Source organism: Poecilia reticulata, linkage group LG16 (genome assembly GCF_000633615.1).
Source record: "Poecilia reticulata strain Guanapo linkage group LG16, Guppy_female_1.0+MT, whole genome shotgun sequence".
NCBI classification, from domain to species: domain Eukaryota; kingdom Metazoa; phylum Chordata; class Actinopteri; order Cyprinodontiformes; family Poeciliidae; genus Poecilia; species Poecilia reticulata.
This window is the reverse complement of record NC_024346.1, coordinates 29342856-29358478: the sequence shown is the minus strand read 5'-3', so window position 1 is coordinate 29358478 and position 15623 is coordinate 29342856. Positions and strand designations below refer to the sequence as shown.

General features: G+C 39.6%; 1 protein-coding gene across 1 annotated transcript in view; it reads right to left on the bottom strand.

Moving 5' to 3' along the window:
* The window catches only part of celf3b (cugbp, Elav-like family member 3b), a 30702-nt gene that overhangs the window by 5874 nt on the left and 9205 nt on the right, over positions 1–15623 (bottom strand). Inside the window, exons 5-11 of the mRNA XM_008432735.2 lie at positions 3767–3815; positions 3234–3362; positions 3046–3125; positions 2283–2438; positions 1751–1895; positions 543–689; positions 389–454 (exon numbers count right to left, since the gene is read on the bottom strand). Coding sequence (XP_008430957.1) covers positions 389–454; positions 543–689; positions 1751–1895; positions 2283–2438; positions 3046–3125; positions 3234–3362; positions 3767–3815 — 772 coding nt within the window. The remainder of the gene's footprint in view (positions 1–388; positions 455–542; positions 690–1750; positions 1896–2282; positions 2439–3045; positions 3126–3233; positions 3363–3766; positions 3816–15623) is intronic.

The window sequence follows — 15623 nt, the reverse complement described above, 5'->3', positions numbered from 1 at the left end:
AAAAATATGCATTTGTAATTGGTTAATTGGTGTTTCTAAACTTGAACCCTAGGTATGAGTGTGAGCATGCATGGTGGTTTGTCCTGTTGGCAAAATCAATTATCAAATCGATTTATCACTCAGCCCTAAACTGTATTGAATGAGATGAATTTGGACTCAATCTGATTGAATGAAATAAATAAGGAATTAACCAAACTGAATGAAAAGAGAAGGTGTAAAAAGAATGGACTTAGGATGGTTCGGTTTGAATGCAAAGGCTTTGAGGTAAACTGACCTGAAATAATGAATTTGGGATCAATTGAGTTGAATTAATTAACTGGATCGTGTGTAATTGGACGTGACCTTTTTCCCTTTATAAAGTGCTTTACAAATTGAATCTAATGCAAACCTGTGTAGTGCTGCATGCCTGCATAGGCTTGCTGAAGAGGGTCCAAAGCTGCAGCTGGACTCTGGGCTGGAATAAAAACAAGAAGAGCAGCAGAGATTAAGAATCCAACCAACATGATTACCTACAGTCATATGCTCTTCCTTTATCAAGCTACCTTGGTATGGGTGAACTCCATTGGTGTACAGCGCTTCTGTTTGCTGTCCATTGGTGGGAGCTGGCACGCTGCTGTAACCATTCACTCCTAATGCTGTAGGGATAGCTGACACAGGTGTTGCTGCGATAGTTGGCGGAGTGTTTGTACCTACAGACATAGATTACACCAAAACAATTACTTCCTAGTTAAGAAGAACATGTAAAATGTTTTGGTGTTTACAAGGTTTTACCGTAGTAAAATCCTTGTCATTTCAAGCATTTTCAAGTTTCCAAACTTTCCAACACCACACTTTGGGGATAAAAACAATGCAACTGAACAAAGAAATGCTGTATTAATTCACTATTATCTATCATTTATCGCTGTTATTAATAATGTGATGGTATTCAATATTCTACAGCAGGGACAAGGTAAACTAAAATATAGCAAAATTTTATGTTTTAAAATGTCCCTAACACATTTTTACACCTGACTCATCTGAGCCCAAAGCAAAAAAAGCCCAATTTCACTAACTTTGTTCAGTGTATAAGATACAAGATGATAAATAAATCATTGAGACATAAGGAATAATAAATATTCGTTACATTAAAACAATCCAAACAAATTGTGTCAAGGTAAATGACCTTCCTGCTCAAATTAAATGCTTAAACACAATATACAAAGTAAAAAAAAAATCTCTAAAAGGTGTTCCCGCTAAGTTTTCTGGCTTTTAGCAAATATAAATAATTTAGGAAAATGTCTAGACAAGAGAAGCTTAATCTGATTTATCTCCAGACAGTGAGAAAAATGTTTTTCTTGTTATTAGGTGTATGAAAATATCTGATTTCAGCTGTAAATATAATTTTACAAATTTATGCTTTGAATCAAGCAACTTTACTACAAAACTGTGCAGTTTAAGTATAAAACACTTTCAAGGAATTTAAAATCAAGCACTTTCCAAATCTTCAAAACACATATTTGAAATTCAAGAATTTTCAAGGATTTCAAAGATATCTACTCCGCTGAATCTTTGCAGGATGGGAAGATTGGAGACTTTAAACCTTTACACACAGAAACACTGACTTTCCTGGTAATAGGGTGAAGAGTTCAAACCCTCCAATCCATAATCTAAACGTTTCTTTATAGTTTGGTTTAATAAAAACAAACTGCAGCCTCTCTTCCTTAATTTCAGGTATTTACGGAGTATGAAGAGTGTGCATGAGGGGAATTACCCGAGGATGGTGTGATGGGTGTGATGGGTGTTGCGATGATTCCGTTGGCATTGAGTGCCGCCATCTGCTGCATCTGTACGGCAGCAACTGTTGCGACAGGAGACAAGTACGCTGACTGGGCAACCAGGGCCTGCTGTTGGACAAGCTGTAGACGAGGGAGAAAAAGGATGGAGGAGAGCAAGGGGGTTAAATTGATATGGGAAAAAGAGGAAGAGAGAAAAAAGAAGATGAAAAATGGGAGGAAGGGCCAAGGAGAGGGAGTGATGGAGGAACAGATGAATAGAGATCTAATTACAAGGCCATTATGTCCCAAGTCAGTGGGTTAATGGTTGTGTGTTGCGGGAAGGCTAATGCCAGATGACGTATGTTCTGTTGTCTGTGTAATAACATTAGCTCCAATTAGACCACTGATAGCCTCTTCAAACTTATTACATCCTTTCATAAGCACAGCACTGCCCTTGCAAACTTGGTGTGCAGCAAATGTGAGAGCCGTACAGTTGGCTTTTGTATGCTTTTGTATGCTTGTGCTTGCCTGTGCGTTGACCGCCTGCGTGTAGGCATTGTAGGCAGGAAAGTTGAGAGTCATGGGGCTGAAGATGCCGAGTTGGGAGGCCACCTGCTGCATCCTCCTCAGCCCCCGTTCCTTCTCCGTGTCAGCAAACTTCACCACCAGACTGGACGACGCTCCCTGTGGATGGAGAGATACAGTTTACAGTGCTCTCTAAAGGTAAATAAAAGAAAACAGTCTCTATGTGTGTAATTTTATCTCAGTTTAAACGCAGCCGTTCTATGAACGCCTCTGACCAGAAAGGTCAGGGATAAAGTTCACCACTGTGAAACATGGTGGTGGCAACATCATGCTGTTGTGATGTTTCCTCAGCAAGCGCAGGGAAACTTAAGGTAAGAACTTATTATGGGTATTTGTGGCATGATTTACAGATTGCTTCCATCCAACCTGACTGAGTTTGAGCTACTTTGTAAAGAAATCATTTAGTTTCCAGCTGTGCAAAGCTAATTGAGACATTCCTCACAAAGAGTTGCAGCTGTAATTACAGTACCAATTGCCATTGCATTTTCTGTAAAATCAATCTAATCTGTGGAAAACCATCCAATCACAATTATGTGCTGTTTTCAATAAGTTTGTCACTTAAAAATACATAACATACAACCAAGTTTAATGTATCAACATTTTAAAAGGGGATTCAAACTTTTTCATGGACAGAATCCAAACCTTTTACTCAAATTAATCACATTTATGTTTTTAAATCATTAGTAATCATATGCATGGAGCTTACAGGCATTGTGCGGCTCCCGTGCAGGCTGCTGATTGCAGCTTGGGCTTCGGCATGACCCTGGAATTTCACAAAAGCGCAGCCTGCACAACAAAAACAAACCACAGTTATCAAATTAGTAATCAATGCTACAGCAAATAAAGTTGTTTGTACTATATTTTCCTTGAGCAGTTCAACCTTATGCAATTTACCTTTGCTTGTGCCATCTGGTCCTCTCAAAACAGTGCACTCCTCTATGCTGCCAAAGGGCTCAAACAGCCTTCTGACATCCTCATCACTCTGCTGCTTTCCCAGCATGCCCACAAACAACTTCCTGTCCTCTGAGACACCAGGGATGTGCAGGAGAAAGGAAAACAAAAAGACATAAAATCAATTTATTTGCCCCCAAACTGGTAACATATCTTCTTATAACATGAAGGTTGAAGCTCTAGAGGGAGATATACTGTTTTCGTCCACCAGGGAGCAGTGTTGACTACCGAGACTGGTCATTAGAAAAGTGAGGTGCCAGTGTGAACGTCTGTGTAAAAGTATGGGTATTTAGTAAAATCATGCCCAGCATGAAACCTTCTGACATCTATTAAAGATTATTTGAGGTTAATAATTTAAACACACATCAAAATTGACAAAAAATAAAATATAAAACGGACTCATTGAGATGGTTGAGTTTATAGTTAGGGAAGACATTTTGAAAATGTGTCCTCACAAAAGGAGAAAGACGACTCACCTCCTCGGCCTTCACTGTCAGCTGGTTTGACCTGGATCGGCCGATTCATCTGAAGGACAAACAAAGGAAAACATCAGCAAAGCAAGTCAACATTAAATATCTTTCAGTCACACTTAATTCAACTCCATGAGAGATATTCAACTGTCTGGTGAGATGTATGCTGTCCTTTAATCATTAAATTTACTCTAATGATCGATTTATGATGGTAGGGTTTTGGTGAGAAGTTCAGTATTCAAAAAAATTGCCACTAAATTAAGAACATCTTGAAAACTATCAACAGAGGCAAAACGTTAAGTATTAGACTTAAATTTAAAATTATTTTATTTAAACAAAAATGAAATGAGGTGGCTTAATATGACAAAAGATAGGGCAGAGCCATTTTTTAAAGTTATTTGTATACCATGGTTATGTTAGGAGTAGATGCACTCTAAAAGCTTTTCTTCTCCAAAACTGATTTCCAGTCTATTTTGAGGTCTGAGCTGCATAGCTGTGATTTAAACTTTTATAAAAAATAACTTTCATAAAAACACATCAATCAGAAAAACACTCTGGTACATGTTCTTGAATAAAGTCAGTCATTTAAAAACTAACAGGAAAGTAGGAATTACAAGACTATTTCCACTTATGCCACTAAACTTTCATCTGTTTTTTATTTATAAAGCTCCTTCAGAAGACATGCTATTAGTTGATGTGTTTTAAACAGAGAGGGTTCTTCTTTTTGATGCATTTAATTACGAGGAAAAATATGTTTTTACTATTTGATCTGCCAATTACTAGTCAGACCTTATCAAAGAAAGATAGAAAAAACAACAGCCGGATCCAATTTTTTTAATGACATAATTTCAACCTCAGTAAAAACGCAGTCTAAAGAAATATATTCTTTAAGAAATTTGCAGTTTGAATTTAAAATAATTCTTTCATTTCTAAAAAAGAAAAAAAATCTAATTAAGGTAAGGACAACAGTCATGGTCTATTCATGTATTTTTGTTACTCAAGTATCAAGGTTATGGTTAGATAAGCAGTAATCAACCTTTTCATGACCGACATGGATTCCCAGTTTTCTTTCTGGACTGACATGACAACTCAAATTTAGCAAGAAAGCATTTTTTCATTTTAAAAACTGTAACAAGATTATCCTCATTTATGCATCAAACATATGTTCCTGACCTTTATGTGGCTTTTATTCAAGTCAAAAGGGTGCTTTGAGGCAGATGCTGTTCTGATGCTTATCTGGTTTGAAAATGGTGGGATTTATTAATTTTTGATGTGTTTAATAAATTGACTTAAAAAAAAGTATTTTCTAGTATTTGATCTCCGGATCGAGGGCAAATAGGTCAATTGGCCGACTGAACTGGTGCTTCTCTAGTTAGCAGGTGACATTTACTTCAAGACTCAAACATAAACAGTCTTTGATTTGTCCCACATACACACACTCACAGACTGGGGGATTGAGAAGTGGCGAGATTAAGAATGCAGGCAAGCTGATCTGGATTACCTAAAAAGTAGGGATTAGATGAGGGACAAGAGAAGGCAGAGACACAGGGAAGAGGAGAAATGAGACGGGGCAGGCGTGGGAGAGAGGGGGAGATAATGTTGTTCAGTGAAATGACAAGTGTGTAAAGGGAACGGGCACAGTCAACTGAAAATAAAAGGATAGGAAAAAAACAACTCAGAGGGAGAAGCCTGGGGGACCCCGACTCACATCGACCACTAGAAAGGGCAGGTGGAAGGCTAAAAGGAACCCCGGGGAGTAAATGGAAAAAGAAGTATTAAATGGAAAGTGCGAAAGCGAAAGGCTGAGAGTGGAGGGATGAAAGCAGAGCCTGCCCCTGAGAGACGATTCAAAAAGAATAGAAAGAGAAAGAGGAGCAAGCAGGCGGACGGGGCGTGATTCAGTCGTGACTCGCTCTGTCTAAAAAAATCTCACGACTACCGAGATCCTCTGCCAAGAGTGCTGATGCATTATCCCAAACGCACGTTGCAAACATCCCTCCCATTCATATCTTCTGTACCTTTGGTTCACACAAAACAAAAAGACAGAAAAAAACCACAAAAAAAAACACTCCACACACACAGTGCTTAGTCATAGGTAGGAGAAAGAGGGATGGGTTGGAGGAGCAGAGCTGCAGAATGATGGTGGCAAAAAGAGAAGAGACATGGAATGAGGAAGAAGAAGCAAGGTAGACCCAGAGGAGGAGCGGAGGAGAGACGAGACTCAACACAGTACTGAGGAGTCGACTTTCCAGGAGGGATGACATAACTTCTTTTTATTTGAATTCTTATAAACCTTGCTGTAGTTTGAGCGAATGTGTGGACTGGAAGAAAAGGACGGAAGATGTAGAGGGATGAGAAGGAGGAAGAATGGCTCGGCGTCCCAGTGGGGTGTTAAGGCAATGTAATGATGCTGGTAATTGAGGAGAGGGCAGAGCAGAGAAAGACAGATCTATGCATTTGATTAATCAGCTCTTAGCTGTCACCACAAAACTATCGATCTAGGGCAAGGCCATCCCACACACACGCACAGACATCATTGCACACAGATGAAAACACATATCCTCACATCTCTTCATAAGAAACACTCACAAATTAGGAGCATATCATAGATATATATATTTTTTAATTCTAGCACCTTTACTGGTGAAATTCATCCATCCATCCATCCATTCATCCATCCATCCTATTCTGGTCCTAATGTTATTGCTGTCCATCCAAGTTGCCATCCATCAGCTCATTGATCAGTCCCGTCTTGTACATTGATTTGGTCTTCCTTTGTAGAGAGGCCTGATAGTTGCAAGATTTGTGTCCACCAACCTTCTCTCTAACCTTGGATCAATCCATCACCTCTTCAATTTCTTCCTCCATTAAGCCTCGTACTTGTGCACGTAAAATAGGCTAAACAGAAAACCCCTGGCACTTCCAGTGGAATCATGGCTTATTGATTAGTGTATATGCACAGATATGCAGATCACCTTTCCTAAAAACCAACCCCACAGCATGATTCTGCCACCGTCAAACGTTGGGATATGGCTTTCTAATCAACTCTGCTTCAACCTTCTCCACAACTCCCTCCCTGCCATCCCTGCTGGTGTTTATTTCTGAGTGTTCCCTAACAAACCTCAGAGGAATTCACAGAAAAATTAGATTAGAACTAAAATTAAATTACACACAAGTGGGCTCTATTTACTAAGTTGGCAATCAATTGAAGGGGATTGATTGTACTGGATCTTATTGACGGTATTAGAGAAAACTGAATTTCAAAGCAAGATACATTTTTCAAATTTTTACTTGCAAAACATTCTGAAAGCCATGTTTCATTTTTTTCCCCACTTCACTATTATGTCCAACTTTGTGCAGGTTTATCACAGAAAATCCCAACAAAATACACTGAAGTGTGTGGTTGTAACATGACAAACTGCTGAAGGGTTCAGTGGGGGGAATTAATACTTTTGCAAGGCTCTGTATATGAGCATTGTGACATTACAATCTTAAGAAATAACATGCGTTTCTGTGATTAACTTGCTTGAAAAAAAAATGAGCAGGAGAAACTAAAGACATGAAGAGAAGCAGCAGGTGAGACGTGCAGACTGCCTCTTCAGAGACATCACAATGGGATCGGAAAATTCGCATGGCAACCAGCTTGTTGTCATGGCAATCATATGACGGCACACTGAGTAGGTAAACAAGGATGCTGGTTGCCAAGGGCGACTGCTGTGCTCTTTGGGTAAACAAAGAATTAGTGCCAGAGGATGCTTTAGTGGCTTTGTACTGCCCTCTAAATTGTCTCTACAATGAATTTACTCTCTGGATACTGGCATGAAAACCAGGAATATGAGAACAAGTATGAGTAAAACTGTTAGAGAAGAAAGAAATGTACATTGAAGAGAGTAATGAAGAAGGTGGCAGGGGCCAGATATGGAAATAAGTATGTGGTAAATCTATACTGTGCTGATTAAAATTCCCTTGAGCCTGGTTAGGCAGTCAAACTGTACTCCAGTTTGTCTTTGTCTCTCTCCTTTACACAAGAACAGCCGCACACTCCTTTCATGTCAAATTATCCTCTAATTACTCACGTTCCAAATAAGACTTAATTAACAGCAACCATCTGCAAACGTGTACATGTAAAGAGGAGCCAGGACTCGCGCCGGAGTGCGGTTTGATCTATCCTGCTGCATACTAAGAAGATTTCCAAGTTGCTGTGTCTCTGAGGAAAGTGAACTTGCATGTGAGGCGATGCATGAGGGCATATATGTGATGCTGCATGAGCACACACACACACACACACACACACACACACACACACTGAGTAAAAGCCCGGCTTCCACTCATGCACTCCTGACCAAAACCTGCATGCAAACACAAGCCCATTTACACGCTGTGGTGTCAATAGAAATACTATAGACACACAGTGCATGTCACTTATCTATGCAAATACACTCACGCACACACTGAAACAGTTTTACGGTACGCCTTTCCAGTGTCTCACAGCACCCGACCTTTTGCTCACACAGAAACAAACACATACTACACACTTACAGTTAATCTTACTCCCTGCAGTAATGCGGAGAGGATTGTACCAGGATTAGAGGATATTAAATCCTTGGATTATCCAATCAAATCGTATTTTGCCCCCTCCCCCACCCACGCAAAATCAGTGGAACAAACCATCCACCGTGATGAAGGGGGGGAAGTGGTAGGAAAAAGAAACTGTACAAACATAAATCAAAACTGCAGCTTTATTTTGTATTTGCTTCTCTTTTGCCATCAAAAGTATTTCTGCACAACAGGAAGGAATTATTCACTTTAACACTTAAAAAACAACAAGGCAACATACATTCATGTGAGTATGCATCCATGTAAAATGCTCTCTTGAATCCTCTGTAAACGCTTATGGTCACACCTCCTCATTCCCCTTTTACTCTCCCTCGGGACGCTTCAACCTAACAATTTCAGAAGTCCATTTTCCAAAATGCACAAGGAATGAAAACTATTTTTATCCTCACTCCACAATCTCGCATTATTTCTGCCTCTCCTTGACTCCTTGGTTCCTTGCTCTCCACGTCCAGATTCATAATCCTCCATATTCTGTTTTTGACGGTACTTCAAAAATAAAATATTCCCTTCATCAAAAAGGCTTCTTCCCTACATTGGTTACATTTAGTACCCAACTATGCTGAAAAACCACCCACAACAGTTTGAATCCAGCATATCTTGAAACATAAATGCAGCTTTTATTGAGGCTGCGTCTGCACACTTACAGCTGTAGCAGAACAAAATAATTAGCAGCTCATGCACACAATCAGCATTTTAATCAGAATTATTGAATAATATACAAGTATATTGATTTTAGCTAAAAGTATATGTTTCATGTAACTGGTTTCAACCCAGTTTATTTCTATAGAATCAGGATCAGCTTTATTGGGCGACATTTTGTGCACAAAGAAAGAATTTGCCTTTGGTTTTCAGGCGCTCACAGGGTACAAACAGAAAGTATAAATATATAAACTTTAGAGGAAATAACATAAGGATAAAGAAACTGTGTGAACGTATTTGCAGCCATTTTTCTATATTTGTAGAAAGAAAAAAAGGACTGTTGTGACACTGCAAATATGTTATTTTTGTTTCACAATAATCGCTGAATACTCTGGCTTTAATGGGCTTAAAGTGTTCATCAGAGAAAAAACCATTTAGCACAGACCTGGAGGTATATACCTCCAAATTACAAAAAAAAGTAATCTCAACACACACTACAATTTGTCCAATTCACATTTAGCTATAAAGACCTTTAGGTCCAATCGTATATTTAAATTTGAAGATCTCTACTTCATGCAACAAAACAAGTATACAACAACTACCAGAACTGGACTCTATATAAAATATAGACCCGGGTCATATTTTGCACTGCGTGAGTCAAAATCTATGAAAAGTTAACATGTCTGTACAGCAAGAAAACAATATTCATGTAACATCCTGTTATGATGATCAAACTGAATTTGTCCGTCTCATTTAGAGCAACATGAAAACATCAAAATGTGAGAAACAGGGAGTGAGCGTTAAGGGGGAACAGAAGCACAGCTCCACCCCTCCATGCTATCATCTCTATTTAGAACCACGTTAGGCTTTGCATCCCTCAGGTTTCCTAGCAACCTGGCATCTGGCTCGACTCCGTTGCCTAGTGACTCAGGTCTGCAACCATAATACAGGCTCCTGGTGCCCCGTCCCCCTCCTCTCTCCTCCCCCTTCTACTGTCTCTAATTCCTTTCTTCACACCTGAGAGGTCTGCCCTCCATCTTCTCCGTTCAGTAAGTTATCTGGCAGAAACCCTTCACCAGCCTTTCTGCTGGAGCAGCAGCATATTCCCTTTCCTCTCACTGTGTTTTTCTCCTCATTTGCCTGCACAATAATAACATCAAACCATGCATAAAGCAGCGGTAGCCACCGTGTTGATCCCTAAAATATTACGCTGTTTTTGTCAAGCCCAACGAGAACATTCAGCATGCAGCAGCGGAGCACTCACTGAAATTTGATCCTGTGGATTTAGTTCAACATAATCCAACAGCACTATAGCGGATAACTGTTAGACCTATGCACTTGGACCTTCTTTCTATTTTCGGGAGTGTAAGTCCTTTGGGAAATGAGCTGGTGAATTAAAAAGGCCGTTCAAAGCCATACAGATTCATGGCTGCAGAAATCTCACATTCACTGAGATTACGTCCAATCCGGAGCCTGACACATTTATGAAAGCTCGGATAGTTATGGTGTAGGTGGGAATGCAGAAAATAAAAGACTGATATCCAAATGGATTTATGTTCTTACATGGTCACATTAAAACACACTGGTTTTTAACTAACATTTCATGAATGGGTACATAGAAATACTTATTTGTGTCATAAAATGAGGTCAGTGCAACCTCAAGTGGACAGAAAATGAGATATATTACATTGTGCCATTTTTTTTCCCACTAATCATAGCAGATTGCAGGATAAATTCCTTCTTGCTTAAGTAGGCATTAAAAGTAGAAGAAATCAAGTCCATATTTAGGAATAAATACAAATGTTTCTTATTAATTTAATGGTAAGTGTGATATCTGCAAGATGGCATCGAAATGGACATAGTTTTTATAAAATGGGGTAAAGAATAAAGTCTGAAAAACGATTACTTTTCCTCACCCCATCATGAAATATATATGAGAGTTGACTACTGCTCTTAATCAATCTAAAAGAAATATAAGACAGTCTATGAGAAATATTACATGGAAAAACTAGATGGTTAGTAATCATCCAAGCAGGGGAAGTTCTCACAAGTTTAATGAGTTTGTAAAAAGCTCAATTTCTCTGTGGTCAGGGTGAAAGAACTCAGTGTTTAGACAGAAAGTTATGGTTTGATAAGAGTCACATCCCAGGTGCAGATAAAGTCCTGGCATCCCATTTCTCTGCCTAATCACACACACACTCAGACTTGCAGGCACACACACTCCCCTTTGACAGATGTCTCTCTTTAAATTGACAGAAGTCCGCCTGACTCCCTCCCACCCCTTCCAGCATTCAGAGAAAAGCCTTTCTTCTATTGCACCGCCCGCCTGTCCCTTCCTCCACACTCATTACAGACAACTTTTGTCTTGTTTCCTCCTTCTTTCTGCCCCGACCTCCTCTACTCCGCCCCTGTCTCACCCTGCCCCCTCCCTGTCTGTACGTCCCTATTCATAAAGAACCTCTTCAGGGCCCTCCTCTACGTCTCCTAGTCCCCATTTCATTCATGCAAATTCACACATTCATTCAGGCTGGATCTGTATGGATCTGTTCTATATGTCCACATCATGAAATATGGGCCATATAACCTGAAGACGGTTTATACCACGGACATTATATTTGAGATTTTTCTGAGAAAGCGGTAAAATTTATACTCGTAATAGGCAATTAGAGTAAAACAGAACTGCCCCTCCCTACATGTTGCTGTGTCCTGCTGGTCAGCTGATTAAAAACAGAGTATTTTTTCCAAATTAAATTGGGCAACCCCTGCATCTTGGGTTATTTATTTATTTTTTTAAATAAAAAGCAGAGTGCTAAAATTCTCTAAAGACTATGTATCTCAGTCAAATGCTAATATCTATCATTGTCATTAGTTGGAACAATTATCGCTTTTCTGTTCTGAACAAAAATATTTACACCAATTTCTGTTTCAATTTCTGCGTGAATGGTTTTGTGATAAGATGAAGCCAGGGCGTTACCCCTTAAGGTTGTTTTATTTTGAGAACCTCATACCAGCCTAGTGATCAAAGTCTCATCTCTATGCAAATATCAAAGGGAGCGTACTGGTCGAGTTTACTGCTGTTAATTTAGTTCCTCATAAACATAAAAAAATGCATAGATAAAGGAGGCCGCGTTTCACTTTCAGCAGTAGCTCTGTGTGAGATATTTGTTATTTTGCACAAGCAAATCCAACATCTGAAAAACACATACTACCCTCTCTGTGTTTTCGCTATTTCACAAAGTGTCAAAAATAAGACAAAATGATGAATGTTAATTGCAACTGAGTAGCTTTTTTTCCCCCTCTGTGTGTACATGGAAAACAGAGCCTGCAGAAGCTGGCTGCATTTGTAAAACAGATGGTGTTGGAAATGGACACAGTTCAGTTTAAGGCTACTTTAAAGCTCGGTTTATGAGACACACGGTTTGGCAGAGAACATTCAGGGCAACCTGCTAGTCATGTGTCCAAACAAACATAATTATCAAAGCAGCTAATCACTTAATTTTTCCTGTAGGTGTGTGTTTCTGTTTTCTTATTTGCTGGCTCATTTGGACCATTTTCTGGTATAATCACTGACCTTGATCTGCAAGCGTCTGTGTGCGTGTGTGTCGGAGGCCTTAAAGAGGCAGGCTCTCTCCAGGGTCAGGCTTTTATGAGGCTATGATTAGATTCTGCCTCAATTTTGTGGTGAAATATGAGGCAGGCGTTCTTTCTCTCCGCATGTTGCATGCATAAATGTACCCACATATGGACCCACACACATACAGTGTTCTGCTAAACCATCCATGTCACGATAAATCCCTGACATTCAATGTATTTTAATAGGATTTTATGTGACAGTCGAACACAAAGTGGCACCTAAATTCAGAATAGAAGGAAAGTAATATAAGGTTTACAAATGTTTGAAACAAATGAAAATCTGAAAAGTGCCCATAACATTTGCTTAACTGAAAAAAGATATAAAAAGTCCTACATTCTGAGGTTAGTAGGTTTTCATTTTCTTGGTATACATTTTTTAAAATGTATTTATAGCAAAAAATCAGGACATGCCTCATGTTTTATTTGAAAATGCTTCCTGTATTTAGCCAGGTTTATTGGATGGGTGTGCCTAAGTCAGCTTTTTAACAATGCACTGCATGTCAGTGGCCTTTTTTACTGTAAAATGGAACGGGTTAATAAAAGACGAATACTTTGAGTTATATCTTGTATTTTGATATTTAAACACCATAATTTGGAATTTATCGTAATGATAATTCAAAATTCTTACAATAAGAAATGTATTACGATAAATAATAAGAAATACGATAAATGCCCAACTCCAGTGAAGAATTTTATTTGTAAACCATGTCTCCCTTTAACTCCATTTGACATTTACTGTATGTGCTACTTTGTACTGGTTTATCACCTAAAATCTCAATAAGATAAACTGAAGTGTGCATTTGTAAGAAAATGTGATAGAGTTCTGCATATCCTCAAACACAAGATTGATAGAAAGCACGTCCACATTGCTATTTAAGCCCAACCGCAGACAGACATTTGCCTTAAATAAACAAGCTAAATCTCCTTTGGTCTTAGATGAACACAACCCTACACAAATACACTTCAAACCCCCCTCGGTTCGGCTCCTCCTCTTGTCTACCTCTCTCACGCACGCACGCACGCACACACACACACGCACACACACAGAGCCAAATCTACACCTGTCCTTTTACTGCCATCCCATCCCACACACAGTGAGGATAAAAATAGAGAAGCAGCCTGAGGGATGGGGGGAGCGATACACATCACAAACCCCATCAGGAGGAGAGAGATAGAGGCAGCGGAGGAAAAGATGGAGAGAATATAAAGACAGAGAGAGGAAAAGAGTGAAAGAAAACTGGGGTCTGCTCTAAATTGAAAATGCAGCAGTAAGCAGCGAAGGGGAATAGTAAACAGTGCTGCTGACCACATAAATATGCAAAATTAGCCTACAAACTCGCCCTAGTGGATAATTGCTCATCATAGCTTTGCCCCACAGGGAGATTGTCTGGCAGGCTTCTCAGATTCCACGTAGAAACTCAAACACTGATCACACACCACACGAACAAACCCTAAGCGGATCTGATAAGCATTTATCACACATGCGTGATGATGGACACATGCAAACGTGCCGCCTATTGTCGTAGGCTTAGAGCACAGAAAATACACCAATACTAAGAGCTACAGCTAGTAATTACATTTTCTCAAGGTGATGTAACAGAAGTGAAAGAAGGAGCAACAGTAACTCTGAGCTGCCGTTTCTGCCCCCCTGTTCATGCTGCATGCATAAAAAGTTCGGCCTTTTTGGCCAGGGACATGCATAAATTCATGCGTCCTCCTTCGGAGAGGACACAAGCTCAATAAAGGGAGAATAAAACAGCTCCCGTCATGTTTACAGCTGTAACAGTGAGACTACGGTAATTCAATTTATCGGCTCCAGCGCACCATCGGGCCTGTATGTGTTCAATCAATATGAAAAAACTACAAACTGTTATTATTTTTTAATAAGAGTATTGATCCACTGCTGTATCACTTATTGCTAACTGCTTGTCTTTTGGCACTGCTGCCTTTTTAATCATTTAGAAGCACCAAGAATGTCATGGGAAACACAAGGTGTGTATTGTGTGGTGTGTGTGCATGCGCCGTTTTGGCTCTAATCAAAAAACAGGGAGCAAAATGCTGCCTGGAGAGCAGTAAAGCATGACAACACACACCTGGTAAGCTGCTTATCACACTTTAATTTCACCTACACTCAGATCTGCGGATGCCAGTGTGATTAAACAGATGTGTGCGTGTGTCGCTGTGTATACGCGCGTTTGTGTGTGTGTAGAAACAGTCGTATGTGAAGTAGCACAGAAGATGAAAGCAGAGATAAACACAAAGAGGCTGCAGATTAAATGGGGAAAGAGAGATATCAACAGCAGAGAACAAAAGAACAGATAAGAGGAAAGATATGTGGGGAAATACAGCAACAGTAAGCCGTGGAGGGATGGAGGGATAAAGAGTGCAGGGAGATATGAGGTTAAAACCTAACCAGGACGGGAGGGAGGAAAAAAAAGAGGGATAGATGGATTGACAGAGATATAAGGAGTCTCTCATGAATCAATACTGTATTAAAAAAAACCATTTGAATGGTGACAAGTCAGATTAAACATATATTTTTGACAAAGTGAGCAAACGGCCTTGCAAAACATATTCATAAATTGGTTTTACGAATATTAACTTTTTGTGCAGCTATATCTGCATCTTAAGTGACAGGCCAACACAAGGTGGAGCAAAACTGCGAATCTGAGGGAGATTCCTACATGGTTTCAAACTGTTTTCAGCGCCTCTGAGTAAACACGGCACATTTGGCCTCATTTGCTTTGCTGAGCCTGTTTCTACCGGCTTTGCATATATACAGATCTCACGCCTCAACGCTCTGGACCGTCTTTGACATGAGTAAATATATAAAATCCTTTTAAAGACATTTTTCTGTTTTAGAAACGTGAAACAGAACAGAAAAGCAGTGGCTGCCGTTCCGTCTAATGCACTGCGGCAGAGTATGTAGGACCTTATATTTACGGCGGATATCATGATCGCCTGGAAGGAATGC